This window comes from Bombina bombina, chromosome 12 (assembly GCF_027579735.1).
Source record: "Bombina bombina isolate aBomBom1 chromosome 12, aBomBom1.pri, whole genome shotgun sequence".
In the NCBI taxonomy this organism is placed as follows: domain Eukaryota; kingdom Metazoa; phylum Chordata; class Amphibia; order Anura; family Bombinatoridae; genus Bombina; species Bombina bombina.
Genome location: NC_069510.1, coordinates 65,148,489 through 65,164,325, shown reverse-complemented (window position 1 = coordinate 65,164,325; position 15,837 = coordinate 65,148,489). Strand labels below are relative to the sequence as shown.

Below are 15,837 nucleotides of genomic sequence, written 5' to 3'. Positions count from 1 at the left end.
TTGTGTAGCAGACGTTCCTTCTTTGAAGAAGGATTAGGACACAAAGATGGAACCACAATCTCTTGATTGATATTCCTGTTAGTGACCACCTTAGGTAGGAACCCAGGTTTAGTACGCAGAACTACCTTGTCTGAATGAAAAATCAGATAAGGAGAATCACAATGTAAGGCAGATAACTCAGAGACTCTTCGAGCCGAGGAAATAGCCATTAAAAATAGAACTTTCCAAGATAACAGCTTGATATCAATGGAATGAAGGGGTTCAAACGGAACACCCTGTAAAACTTTAAGAACTAAGTTCAAACTCCATGGTGGAGCAACAGTTTTAAACACAGGCTTGATCCTAGCTAAAGCCTGACAAAAAGCTTGAACGTCCGGAACTTCTGACAGACGTTTGTGTAAAAGAATGGACAGAGCTGAAATCTGTCCCTTTAAAGAACTAGCGGATAAACCCTTTTCTAAACCTTGTAGAAAAGACAATATCCTCGGAATCCTAACCTTACTCCATGAGTAACTCTTGGATTCGCACCAATATAAGTATTTGCGCCATATTTTATGGTAAATCTTTCTGGTAACAGGCTTCCTAGCCTGTATTAAGGTATCAATAACTGACTCAGAAAAACCACGTTTTGATAAAATCAAGCGTTCAATTTCCAAGCAGTCAGATTCAGAGAAATTAGATTTTGATGTTTGAAGGGACCCTGGATCAGAAGGTCCTGTTTCAGAGGTAGAGACCAAGGTGGACAGGATGACATGTCCACAAGATCTGCATACCAAGTCCTGCGTGGCCATGCAGGCGCTATTAGAATCACGGATGCTCTCTCCTGTTTGATTCTGGCAATCAATCGAGGAAGCATCGGGAAGGGTGGAAACACATAAGCCATCCCGAAGGTCCAAGGTGCTGTCAAAGCATCTATCAGAACCGCTCCCGGATCCCTGGATCTGGACCCGTAACGAGGAAGCTTGGCGTTCTGTCGAGACGCCATGAGATCTATCTCTGGTTTGCCCCAACGTCGAAGTATTTGGGCAAAGACCTCCGGATGAAGTTCCCACTCCCCCGGATGAAAAGTCTGACGACTTAGGAAATCCGCCTCCCAGTTCTCCACTCCCGGGATGTGGATTGCTGATAGGTGGCAAGAGTGAGAGACTGCCCAGCGAATTATCTTTGATACTTCCATCATCGCTAGGGAGCTTCTTGTCCCTCCCTGATGGTTGATGTAAGCTACAGTCGTGATGTTGTCCGACTGAAACCTGATGAACCCCCGAGTTGTTAACTGGGGCCAAGCCAGAAGGGCATTGAGAACTGCTCTCAATTCCAGAATGTTTATTGGTAGGAGACTCTCCTCCTGATTCCATTGTCCCTGAGCCTTCAGAGAATTCCAGACAGCGCCCCAACCTAGTAGGCTGGCGTCTGTTGCTACAATTGTCCAGTCCGGCCTGCTGAATGGCATCCCCCTGGACAGATGTGGCCAAGAAAGCCACCATAGAAGAGAATTTCTGGTCTCTTGATCCAGATTCAGAGTAGGGGACAAGTCTGAGTAATCCCCATTCCACTGACTTAGCATGCACAATTGCAGCGGTCTGAGATGTAAGCGTGCAAAGGGTACTATGTCCATTGCCGCTACCATTAAGCCGATCACCTCCATGCATTGAGCTACTGACGGGTGTTGAATGGAATGAAGGACACGGCATGCATTTTGAAGCTTTGTTAACCTGTCTTCTGTCAGGTAAATCTTCATTTCTACAGAATCTATAAGAGTCCCCAAGAAGGGAACTCTTGTGAGTGGAAAGAGAGAACTCTTCTTTTCGTTCACCTTCCATCCATGCGACCTTAGAAATGCCAGTACTAACTCTGTATGAGACTTGGCAGTTTGAAAGCTTGAAGCTTGTATCAGAATGTCGTCTAGGTACGGAGCTACCGAAATTCCTCGCGGTCTTAGTACCGCCAGAAGAGCACCCAGAACCTTTGTGAAGATTCTTGGAGCCGTAGCCAATCCGAATGGAAGAGCTACAAACTGGTAATGCCTGTCTAGAAAGGCAAACCTTAGATACCGGTAATGATCTTTGTGAATCGGTATGTGAAGGTAAGCATCCTTTAAATCCACTGTGGTCATGTACTGACCCTTTTGGATCATGGGTAAAATTGTCCGAATAGTTTCCATTTTGAACGATGGAACTCTTAGGAATTTGTTTAGGATCTTTAAATCCAAGATTGGCCTGAAAATTCCCTCTTTTTTGGGAACCACAAACAGATTTGAGTAAAACCCTTGTCCTTGTTCCGACCGCGGAACCGGATGGATCACTCCCATTAATAAAAGATCTTGTACGCAGCGTAGAAACGCCTCTTTCTTTATTAGGTTTGTTGACAACCTTGACAGATGAAATCTCCCTCTTGGGGGAGAGGATTTGAAGTCCAGAAGGTATCCCTGAGATATGATCTCTAACGCCCAGGGATCCTGGACATCTCTTGCCCAAGCCTGGGCAAAGAGAGAAAGTCTGCCCCCCACTAGATCCGTTTCCGGATCGGGGGCCCTCAATTCATGCTGTCTTAGGGGCAGCAGCAGGTTTCCTGGCCTGCTTGCCCTTGTTCCAGGACTGGTTAGGTCTCCAGCCTTGTCTGTAGCGAGCAACAGCTCCTTCCTGTTTTGGTGCAGAGGAAGTTGATGCTGCTCCTGCTTTGAAATTACGAAAGGAACGAAAATTAGACTGTCTAGCCTTAGGTTTGGCTCTGTCTTGAGGCAGGGCATGGCCTTTACCTCCTGTAATGTCAGCGATAATTTCTTTCAACCCGGGCCCGAATAAGGTCTGCCCTTTGAAAGGAATATTAAGCAATTTAGATTTAGAAGTAACATCAGCTGACCAGGATTTTAGCCACAGTGCTATGCGCGCCTGAATGGCGAATCCGGAATTCTTAGCCGTAAGTTTAGTTAAATGTACTACGGCATCCGAAATAAATGAGTTAGCTAACTTAAGGGCTTTAAGCTTGTGTGTAATCTCATCTAATGGAGCTGATTCAAGTGTCTCTTCCAGAGACTCAAACCAAAATGCTGCTGCAGCCGTGACAGGCGCAATGCATGCAAGAGGTTGCAATATAAAACCTTGTTGAACAAACATTTTCTTAAGGTAACCCTCTAACTTTTTATCCATTGGATCTGAAAAGGCACAGCTATCCTCCACCGGGATAGTGGTACGCTTAGCTAAAGTAGAAACTGCTCCCTCCACCTTAGGGACCGTTTGCCATAAGTCCCGTGTGGTGGCGTCTATTGGAAACATCTTCCTAAATATTGGAGGGGGTGAGAACGGCACACCGGGTCTATCCCACTCCTTAGTAACAATTTCAATAAGTCTCTTAGGTATAGGAAAAACGTCAGTACTCGACGGTACCGCAAAATATTTATCCAACCTACACAATTTCTCTGGTATTGCAACTGTGTTACAATCATTCAGAGCCGTTAACACCTCCCCTAGCAATACACGGAGGTTTTCCAGCTTAAATTTAAAATTTGAAATATCTGAATCCAGTCTGTTTGGATCAGAACCGTCACCCGCAGAATGAAGCTCTCCGTCTTCATGTTCTGCAAATTGTGACGCAGTATCTGACATGGCCCTAATATTATCAGCGCACTCTGTTCTCACCCCAGAGTGATCACGCTTACCTCTTAGTTCTGGTAATTTAGCCAAAACTTCAGTCATAACAGTAGCCATATCCTGTAATGTGATTTGTAATGGCCGCCCAGATGTACTCGGCGCTACAATATCACGCACCTCCCGAGCGGGAGATGCAGGTACTGACACGTGAGGCGAGTTAGTCGGCATAACTCTCCCCTCGTTGTTTGGTGAAATATGTTCAATTTGTACAGATTGACTTATTTAAAGTAGCATCAATGCAGTTAGTACATAAATTTCTATTGGGCTCCACTTTGGCTTTAGCACATATAGCACAGAGATATTCCTCTGAGTCAGACATGTTTAACACACTAGCAAATAAACTAGCAACTTGGAAATACTTTTCAAGTAATTTACTATAATATGCAAAACGTACTGTGCCTATAAGAAGCACAGAAAAAGTTATGACAGTTGAAAATTGATAAACTGAAAAGTTATAGCATCAAATCTTTGTAAAAAACACACTTTTAGCAAAGGATTGCTCCCATTAGCAAAGGATAATTAACCCTGATAGCAGAAAAAAAATACAGAAATAAACGTTTTTTATCACAGTCAACTACAATCTCACAGCTCTGCTGTGAGTGATTACCTCCCTCAAAACAAGTTTTGAAGACCCCTGAGTTCTGTAGAGATGAACCGGATCATGCAGGGAAGACAATAAACTTCTGACTGAATTTTTTGATGCGTAGCAAAAGTGCCAAAAAAGGCCCCTCCCCCTCATACACTACAGTGAGAGAGATCAGTAAACTGTCATAAATTAAATAAAAACGACTGCCAAGTGGAAAAAATAGTGCCCAAAACATTTTTTCACCCAGTACCTCAGAAAATAAACGATTTTACATGCCAGCAAAAAACGTTTAACATAAATAAATTAAGTGTTATTAAAAGCCTGTTGCTAGTCCCTGCAAATTAGGCTAAAGTCTTATGCATACAGTATAATTCCAGTGAAGTGCCATTCCCCAGAATACTGAAGTGTAAAATATACATACATGACAGCCTGATACCAGTTGCTGCTACTGCATTTAAGGCTGAGTTTACATTATATCGGTATGGCAGAATTTTCTCATCAATTCCATTGTCAGAAAATAATAAGCTGCTACATACCTCTTGCAGATTAATCTGCCCGCTGTCCCCTGATCTGAAGTTTACCTCTCCTCAGATGGCCGAGAAACAGCAATATGATCTTAACTACTCCGGCTAAAATCATAGAAAAAAACTCAGGTAGATTCTTCTTCAAATTCTACCAGAGAAGGAATAACACACTCCGGTGCTATTATAAAATAACAAACTTTTGATTGAAGGTATAAAACTAAGTATAATCACCACAGTCCTCTCACACATCCTATCTGTTCGTTGGGTGCAAGAGAATGACTGGAGGTGACGTAGAGGGGAGGAGCTATATAGCAGCTCTGCTGGGTGAATCCTCTTGCACTTCCTGTTGGGGAGGAGTTAATATCCCACAAGTAATGATGACCCGTGGACTGACCACACTTAACAGGAGAAATAGCGTTCTGCTGTGGGCGGCCTGAGGCGGTCAGCGCGGCGAACGCTGCAGACAAATAAAAGAACTTTCAGCATTTTATACTTCATGACTGAAAGTTCCCTTTTTATTTGTTGCACTGGTAAATCCTAGGGTTCCATAAATGCTAGGATTTACCATCACTTTAAACAGTCAGTTTCATTGTTGTATTAAAAAAGCACTAAGCAGTGGCTTATACTTAATAGAAAGCATTGCAATGTTCGTTTTTACCAGAACATCCTTTTAAATTTGACTTCCATGTTGCTTTAATCAAGTTTAATCATTGTCTTATCCAAACAATCTGTCCTCACTAGCCAAATGGTGCTATCAAAATCATACATCTAGTCATAGACGTCTAAAGAACTTATTACAGGGTTGAATAAAATGCCCCAAAATCATATTAATTTAGATACAAAAATACAATTTACTGTATATTAATAGTTGTAATGCCCATTCCATTATATAACTCTAAAGCAAAATGATCCCTTAACTTTTCTACAACAATCATATGATATCTAGGTCATGTGACCAATCATTTGAAAAAGGCGACTGTTCCTTCACAACTGCATTTTGGTTTATTTATCTTGAATTAGTGTCTAGTGGATCATTCATTTTTCCACAACCATATAACCTTTAGATCAGGTATATTCCTTGTATCTGGGGTATCAAATATATACGAATATTATTTCTGCTGAGAGTAGACAGTTTCAAGTAAACATGGGCATAATTTCGTATCCGGCATTCGATTTACAAATGAATACCGAATATAGCCGCAGGCAGCAGCATTTGGTTATTATGGGGCGCCGCCTGCCCAAATGTTGAGAAGTCCAACACTCACCTCTCAGCGCTGATGTATTGGGAGACTACTGATGTGCACTGCACGCCAGCCACCTTCACAAACACTTCATTGAAATGTAAGCCCAAGTTGGCTCCAGTAATAGTGATTCTTGTACCTCCCTCACGTGGGCCCGTCAGTGGCTGAATCTGGAGAAGAGCAGGAGTTACTAGTGTGTGGTTGTATACAAATGGCAGAGAACACAAACAAAATTATTGTAGGTCCTCATTAAAACCTCAAAATTCTATAGTGATTACAAATAAAATTTAAAAAATCTACAGTAAATGGTCCCATTAACTCATAGTGAGAAGCCACAATAATACATAGTAACATAGTAATTCTGTTTCTAGCCAGAAATGTATCCAAACCATTTTTAAATGTATCTAACGTATTGGCATTCACTACCTTCTTTAATAGTGAGTTACACAATTTTATTGCTCTTACAGTGAAAAACGTTTCCGGTGCAGGAGATTAAATCTCCTTTCCTCCAGCCTTAAATTGCAACCTTTTGTCACAAACAATTTTCTTGGAATAAATAGAGCTTCTGCCATCTCTGTATATGGGCCTTGAATATATTTATATAAAGTAATCATGTCACCTCTCAAGCGCCTTTTTATCTAGAGAAAACAGACCCAGTTTGGCTAACTTCTCATAGCTTAAATTCTCCATTCCCCTTATTTGCTTTGTGGCCCTTCGCTGTACTTTTTCTAGGTCTGCAATGTCTTTTTTGTGATCAGACCCCAGAACTGCACTCCATACTCAAGGTGAGGTCTTACCAGGGATTTATATAGTGACAGAATTATGCTTTCCTCCCTTGCATCAATGCCTCTTTTAATACATGCTAGTATCTTATTAGTCTTAAAAGCCGCTTCCCTGCATTATGCACCCATCTTTAGCTTTACTACTCCCAAATCCCTTTCATCCTCTGTTTGGCTAAGTCTAGTCCCACATGATGTGAGAAAATTAATAACAAACTAAAGACTCTTCCACTAGTCAGGAACTTTAGAATTATAGAAGGGCAAGAGTGAGAGCCAAATAAGACTTGGTGTGACAAATTCCTCACCTCAGAAATCAAAGGGTGTCTACATCGGGTATTCTTTTTGCTTAAATGCATCCAGTTACTCTTCGGGTTGTTGCAGTACTGACGTAAAAGGCATCTTCCGTCTGACGCACACCAACCACACTCAAAACGGGGGTCTGCCTTCAGACAGAGGCCACAGCTCTCTCGCTGAGCTGGACACTTATACAGGAGAGCTGTAGAAAAAAACATGGTACATGAGGCAGACACACAAGTGAGAGACAGGGATGTATGGGTATGTTTGTGTCTACGGAGAGGTGGGACTACAGTAGCACTGACCCTCGTGTTTTATACAGGTTTAGTACGTTCCATTCTGTTTTAGATTACACCCTGCATCAGATGACTTCCTTTAATATCTCTTAACACTAACAGTACCAGGTCCAATATGAGATGCCTTAGGATTTCTGCTTATACTGTCATTGTTAGTAATTTAGGAAAAATTTATATATTCCAGGTAATTTAGTGAGTTGTAATTATTAGTGTCAGAAATTCATTGCTGGAATGTAGATCTGGTGTGTGGCAGGCACATACTTAAAGTGATTGTAATATTTAATGATTTAAATCACAGTATCTAAAAATATTCTTAAAAACAGGGAAAATTTAAGTCACTAAACATTACAAAGACGCTTCTTTTTTTAAATACTTACCATTTTGTTACGGTAAACAGACTGCTGACCTTCCGCCCGCATCTCCCACTGTATTAATGATATCGATGACGAATTTGGCTTCCTCCAATCAGTGCGTGCCTCCCGAGCTGGACACCAAAGGGGGCATGAAACGATTGGAGGAAGCCGGATTCGTCATCAATATACTCAATACAGAAGGAGATGAGGGCGGAGGAACGGAGATATGTTTACTGTAATGAAATAATAAGTATTTTAAAAAAAGAAGTGTCTTTGTAAAGTTAAAGGACTTAAAGTGCCCCTGTTTTTAGATACTGGGCTTTAAATCATTAAACTTTACAATCACTTTAAATATGTTTTAAAAGGCTCTGAGACTGGATAACAAACTAAAGCCTTTTCCACCAATCAAACACTTTAGACTGACAGACACCTGGGTGAGCCAGTTAAAACTCAGAGCTATAGTGTAGTTGTAGTGTCAAGAAACTAAGGCCGGGAAGTTAGGGTATCTTGTGTAACTTTGTGTTAGTTTATGTCTCTCTTACCTTTGAATGTGGATGGTTTATCAATGTAAAAGTGACCATCCCATACAATAGAAAAGTCAACAGACAGATCTCCAGACTCGTTCCCTTCATAAGTGTACTGCAAGACAAGATAAGGAACACACATATATAGCACTTGAAAAGCAGGCACTACTTATTCATGTCACGTTCTGCTGGAAGACAAGGTCACAAATTATCCAGAAAAGTTCCCAGAAAATTTGCAATCATCTTTTCCTAATCATGCTGATTGTAATCTCCAAAACTTGCTTTGGGGATTGCTTTATTTCCAATTAAAGGGCCACGAAAGTCAGAATTAAACTTTCATGATTCAGATAGAGTACACAATTTTAAACAATGTTCCAATTCACTTCCATCATCTAAAGCTGCACAAACTTTTTATATGGACACTGAGACACCAACTCCTAGTGATCATGTGCAAGATTCACAGACACTTCGTATATTTTTTTTGTGATTGGCTGATGGTTGTCACATGATGCAGTGGGAAGGAAAATAAAAAATAACCTTGAAATTTGTCAAATAAAATCTACTACTCATGTGAAATTCAAACAGTACTTTTGCATTGTCTATTCATTATGCATGCATTGATTATGAGGTGAGGTAGCTCAGTTGGTAACTGCCCTGACTACAAAAAAGCCTGTTTAAAAGATCCAAGGTCACAGGTTCAAATCCCGGCAGGGTTGACTCCGCCCTTCATCCTTCCGAGGTCAATAAAATGAGTACCATTAAATAGGGTAATAACAACAACTATTACTATTCAGCTGCCGATTTGGTTAATTCCGAGAGCGAGCGCTGAAAAAGCGCTTTGAGTCCCACTGGGAGAAAGGCGCTATATAAATACTAGTTATTATTATTATATTATACTGAGTTTAGTGTTCATTTAAACCTTTAAAAAAGATTGAGTTTACAGTGGGGTAACTAATCGTTTACTCTTACTAGAAGGATGAAGCCAATATGTTTTTAATCAGCCACTGAATCACATTATTTTTGGTTTCTTTCATAAATAGAAGGGTGATGTCTCTTTATGTTGTCGTTCTACTGAAGGGTGAGGATTACATTTCTCAACATCCAACTATAAAAGGACAGCATACCCAAAGGTAAAGTACCACTAAACACAGCAGAATATCATAATCAATAAATGCATAAGAAAGAGAAAATGCAAAAGCACTTAGTTTGAAATTCAAATGAGTAATAGATTTTTTTTTCTGTCAAATCTCAGGGTTAGTTATATTTTTCTTCCTAATGTGACAGCCATCAGCCAATCACAAAATGCATATACATATATCTTGTGAATTCTTGCCCATGCGCAGTACGTACTGGTGTCTCCGAAAGTTTTCATATAAAAAAGATTGTGCACATTTAGATAATGGAAGTGAATTGGAAAGTTGTTTAAAAAATGTTTTCTATATCTGAATCATGAAAGTTTAATTTTGACCCGACTGTCCCTTTAAATTCAATAACGAGTGTGGAATTTCAGGTGCTATTCCCTAATGACTCACTCTTTAAAAGAAAACAGTACCAATCTCTCTCTCTATAATGGACAGCATCTCCAGTGTTTTAGTCCATAAAAAAACAGTGGTATCCCAATGACTACAGCCATAAAACTGTGATATGCCAAATATCTCATTTAATAATGGGTGTCAATGGCAGTGACTCACTCAATAATGGGCGTTGTTCCCAATTGCTCACTCAATAATGGGTATCATTTCCAATACTCACTCTATAAGACAGTGATATGCCAAATTTCACAATCTATAATAGGCAACTTTCCCAATGCCTCACTCTATAATGGGCGGTATTCCCAACGAACCACTCATTAAAGGGACAGTGTACACTCATATTTTCTCCCCTTTAATGTTTTCCCAATTATCCATTATCCCTACCGGAGTGTATTAAATTGTTTACAAATGGCTCCTTCACCTTTATTTTCCCATCTTAAATAGCGTTTTTTGTCTATTGTTTCCCCACCTATACTGAACATTTCTGGTTACAAAAAAATAACACAAACAAGAGGACTTAGATAAAATCATGCTCCCAGTTGCTGCCTGTGACAGAAAGGTACTAAAATGTCAATTTTCCATTATTCTCTAAGGGCTCCATGTACTAAAAGGCGAGTGGACAAGCTTTTCAACTCGAGAAGTTCTCCGCTCTCCTTCACTACATACGGGCAGCAGACGAATAAGATCCGCTGCCTGTATGTATCATTACACGCTCAAGTGAGCGTGTAAAGTCCGCTCCGTCTCTCGTGTGAGAGAAAGGACTGTCAATCACCCGGAGTAAGCGGGCGCTCAGTGATTTCTCCTCGCCATCTCATAGGTGGCATAGAATGTAAGAAGCAGAGGCCTATGCGCTGCTTAGTACATTGAGCCGTAAGTATTGGCCTTTGAGTTAAAGGGACATGAAACCCAAAAAATTTCTGTCATGATTCAGATAGAGAATACAATTTTAAACAACTTTCTAATTTACTTCTATTATCTAATCTGTTTCATTCTCTTGGTATCATTTGTTGAAGGAGCAGCAATGCACTACTAGTTTCTAACTGAACACATGGGTGAGCCAATCACATTCAATATATATATATGCAGCCACCAATCAACAGCTAGAACCTAGTTTCTCTGCTGCTCATGAACTTGCCTAGATAAACCTTTCAGCAAATGATAACAAGAGAAGGAAGCAAATTAAATAGAGAATACAATTTTAAACAACTTTCCAATTTACTTCTATCTGAATCATGAAAGAAAATGTTTGGGTTTCATGTCTCTTTAACAGTAAAATGAAGATAAAGAGAGGAATTGTGTAAATAATTAGACAGAAAAGAGAATGAGGTCTGCTTTCGCTGCTAGCTCAACCCATTCCATTGGGCTGTGGTTCCAACTAGCAGAGCTGCTATTTCATTTACAAAATGATACATAAAGGAGCAATTTCCCATAGATTTTAAATCTGCATTGAAAACACATCAAATAGAAACCAATTTTACAGTATAGTCTCCTTTTAATGGGTTACATTCTCAATGTCTCCCTGTGGTATGCTAATCCCCTCAATCTATCATGGCTGACTTTTCTAATGTCTCACTCTAAAATGGATGCACCTCTTATACAAAGCCTCACTCGATAACAGGTGACATACCCAAAGTCTCAAATTATAAAAGGCATTTTTCCCAATGCCTCTGTTGCTTTTATCTCGCTGCATTAATAATATCTTACTCAATAATTGGTGGCATTCTCTGTTTGTGTAGTTATAATTTATTTCAACCACGTCAATCTAGACTTAACTTATTTAAAGGGACACTGAACCCTTTTTTTTTCTTTCACGATTCAGATAAAGCAGCAATTTTAAGCAAATTTCTCATTTATTCCTGTTATCAATTTTACTTCGTTCTCTTGGGATCTTTATTTGAAAAAGCAGGAATGTAAGCTTAGGAGCCAGGTCATTTTTGTTTCAGCACCTGGGTAACATCTTTGGTTCCTGTCATCTTTAAAGTATGAATATAAGTAGAAATAAACTATCTGTATGAGAAGATAACCCCAATAAAACTATCTTTCACAAGTAAACAAAGACGGAAAAACTATTTAAAAGGGGAAAAAAAATTGAAAAAGGAAAATGTGTTCTACCATTTTATTGTTGTCCCATTCCTCACATATAACTATGGGTTTAATACATCTTAAAGTCAGCTCTAGAGAAGCAATTTACAACTCTTTTGCAGCTGAACATGGCTGGTGATTGGTGGCTACACACATATACGCCTCTAGTCACTGGCTCTCTGACGGACTTCAGCTGTGGATCAATAGCACGTTGCTGCTCTGGAACTTAAAGGGACAGTCTACTCCAGAACTTTTATTGTTTGTAAAGATAGATAATCCCTTTATTACCCATTCCCCAGTTTTGCATAACCAGCACTTTTTACCCCTGTAATTACTTTGTATCTAAGCCTCTTCTGACAGCCCCCTTATCTCAGTTCTTTTGACAGACTTGCATTTTAGCCAATCAGTGCTGACTCATAATAACTCCACTGGAGTAAGGGCAATGTTATCTATATGGTACATATGAACTAGCGCTGTCTAGCTGTGAAAAACTGTCAAAATGCACTGAAATACGAGACGGCCTACAAGAGCACAGACATTAGCATATGAGCCTACCTAGGTTTAGCTTTCAACAAAAAATACCAAAAGAACAAAGCAAATTTGATGATAAAAGTAAATTGGAAAGTTGTTTAAAATTGCATGCCCTGACTGAATCATGAACGTTTCATTTTGACTAGACTGTCCCTTTAACCTTTTTGCGGCAACCTAAGAGAATAATAGCGGTTTCTATTAATTGTGCGCTGTTGCTAGTAACAATTAGCTTCACGTCACTAATAATTGCTACTGAGACGCAAGTTATTTATTGGACTGAGATCTATCCGACAGTTTCCAACAAGATGAAAATTCTCACCTAAAACAAATAGCTATATATGTATGTTAATTAGGTTATCTGCACCGCTGGAGAAATAGGGGCCGTCCCAAGAGAAAAAGGAGGTGGGACTGTTAAGCTGCTCAAAAATGCAAAAATTCTTAAAGGGATATGATACCCAAATGTTGAAGGCACTTGAAAGTGATTCAGTATATTTGTAAAAAGCGGACTAGAAAATATCACCTGAACATCTCAAAAGGCAGATCATTTACCTTGAAATTTCCTCAGTAACCACATTCCATTGTAAAGAAAATTTTAGCAGCCAATGAGGATGCGCGTCCAAGGACTTGTAAGGGAGCGTACATCTGGCCGGTAAAGGCACAATCATATTATTTTCCTCCTCAGTTCAAAGAATTCTACTATAAAATCTCATGAGATTTTACCGTTCCAGTCCAGACACCACAAAATTAAAGGGACACTGAACCCACATTTTTTCTTTTGTGATTCAGCTAGAGCATGCAATTTTAAGCAACTTTCTAATTTACTCATTTTTTCCTTGTTCTCTTGCTATCTTTATTTGAAAAAGAAGGCAAAGCTTTTTTTGGTTCAGACCTCTGGACAGCACTTTTTATTGGTGGATGAATTTATCCACCAATCAGCAAGAACAACTCAGGTTGTTCACCAAAAATGGGCCGGCATCTAAACTTACATTCTTCCATTTCAAATAAAGATACCAAGAGAATGAAGAAAATTTGATAATAGGAGTAAATAAAGTTCCTTAAAATTTCATGCTCTATCTGAATCACGAAGAAATTTTTTTTGGGTTCAGTGTCCCTTTAAGAGACAGAGCGAAAATGTGCTTAGAAAGATCTTAAAATCAAAGTGCCACAACAAACACGGATAACAACTAATTCAGTTAGAAAACTCTTTATCCAAACTGCTTGGGACTGGAAAATGTTTAGATTTTTAAAAAACTTTGTCTGTAAAATGGGACAGTTAGGAGAGGGGATTAGGGACCAAGGGTAACCAACAATATCTTATGTCATTTAGACAATATTTATATAATACAGCTTATACATGTAACCTTAAAGGGACACTGAACCCAAAATTTTTCTTTTGTGATTCAGATAGAGCATGCAATTTTAAGCAACTTTCTCATTTACTCCTATTATCGATTTTTCTTCGTTCTCTTGCTATCTTTATATGAAAAAGAAGGCATCTAAGCTTTTTTCTTGGTTCAGAACTCTGGACAGCAGTTTTTGATTGGTGGATGAATTTATCCACCAATCACAACCTAGGTTGTTCACAAAAAATGGGCCGGCATCTAAACTTACTTTCTTGCATTTCAAATAAAGATAACAAGAGAATAAAGAACATTTGATAATAGGCTTAAATTAGAAAGTTGCTTAAAATGTCATGCTCTATCTGAATCGCAAAAGAAAAAATTTGGGTTCAGTGTCCCTTTAAGCTAGTTTTATATCATGTTTAATACTTCTGTATATGTAATAGCATCAGAAAGACAGTACAGTACTGTAATCAGAAAGGTAATGTGTTTTTTTTTAATTAAATATAGACTATTATTTGCCTTTAAGAACATAAAAAAACATAGGCAGAGAAGATTTTGACTTACTCATTTAGGAAAAAGTTATTTTTGATCATTTTATTATTTATTTATTTTTTAAATTAATTAGAAAGTTTGGATCTCAGAATAAGTTTGGATTTTGCAATTCCGATTTGAGGATTTGTACCTGTACTGATAGAAAAGTGTAGAATGAAACACAAAGCGAGGGATATTGGTTGCAGAGACTGAAAGCTTTTTTTTTTTAAACAATAACCACTAAACTGAATGTAGAAACCACATGATGTTTGAACTGCAGGTTACAGGATGGGAATACAGAGTGGGGCTAGTTCAGTGAAGGAACAAAGCACTACACACATCCTGCACACAAAGCAGAGAATACCATTTTTTTTTCCAGAGGGGTTTACAAGGGTTATGGACCTCACAAACACCACAACTATGGACCATAAAGCCCTGAAAGAGCTTAGGGGGTAGCCAGACCCTTGCAATATGCCAGAGAATGAACAGAAAGCATATAGAAAAGTTACAATGTGCTTTTCTTTAAAGGGGCAGTGTACTGGTATTGTTGTCTTTTCTCTGAAACTGGCAGTTTTACACTATTCTAAAATTAAAATAGAAAAGCTCTTTTACCTTACCAGCCCTGAAAAGGGCCCTTTGCGGGGCATGCCCCAAAGAATTCAGCTCTTTTGCCTGTAAAAAAAACATACAATACCCCCCCAACATTACAACCCACCACCCACATACCCCTAATCTAACCCAAACCCCCCTTAAATAAACCTAACACTAAGCCCCTGAAGATCTTCCTATCTTGTCTTCACCACACCGGGTTCACCGATCGGTCCAGAAGAGCCTCCGATGTCTTGATCCAAGCCCAAGCGGGGGGCTGAAGATGTCCATGATCCGGCTGAAGTCTTCATCCAAGCAGGAGCTGAAGAGGTCCATGATCCGGCTGAAGTCTTCTATCAAGCGGCATCTTCAATCTTCTTTCTTCCGGATCCATGCTCATCCCGCCGACGCGGAACATCCATCTTCACCGACGACTTCCCGACGAATGACGGTTCCTTTAAGGGACGTCATCCAAAATGGCGTCCCTCGAATTCCGATTGGCTGATAGGATTCTATCAGCCAATCGGAATTAAGGTAGGAAAATTCTGATTGGCTGATGGAATCAGCCAATCAGATTCAAGTTCAAACCGATTGGCTGATCCAATCAGCCAATCAGATTGAGCTCGCATTCTATTGGCTGTTCCGATCAGCCAATCGGAATTCGACGGACGCCATCTTGGATGACGTCCCTTAAAGGAACCGTCATTCGTCGGGAAGTCGTCGGTGATGATGGATGTTCCGCGTCGGCGGGATGAACATGGATCCGGAAGAAAGAAGATTGAAGATGCCGCTTGATAGAAGACTTCAGCCGGATCATGGACCTCTTCAGCTCCCGCTTGGATGAAGACTTCAGCCAGATCATGGACATCTTCAGCCCCCCGCTTGGGCTTGGATCAAGACATTGGAGGCTCTTCTGGACCGATCGGTGAACCCGGTGTGGTGAAGACAAGGTAGGAAGATCTTCAGGGGCTTAGTGTTAGGTTTAT

General features: G+C 39.7%; 1 protein-coding gene across 1 annotated transcript in view; it reads right to left on the bottom strand.

The window, feature by feature from the left end:
* Window positions 1-15,837, bottom strand: part of PLXNA3 (plexin A3) — a 304,218-nt gene that overhangs the window by 117,979 nt on the left and 170,402 nt on the right. The window contains exons 10-12 of the mRNA XM_053695795.1: window positions 8,263-8,359; window positions 7,083-7,273; window positions 6,023-6,168 (exon numbers count right to left, since the gene is read on the bottom strand). Of these exons, the coding sequence (XP_053551770.1) occupies window positions 6,023-6,168; window positions 7,083-7,273; window positions 8,263-8,359 (434 nt within the window). The remainder of the gene's footprint in view (window positions 1-6,022; window positions 6,169-7,082; window positions 7,274-8,262; window positions 8,360-15,837) is intronic.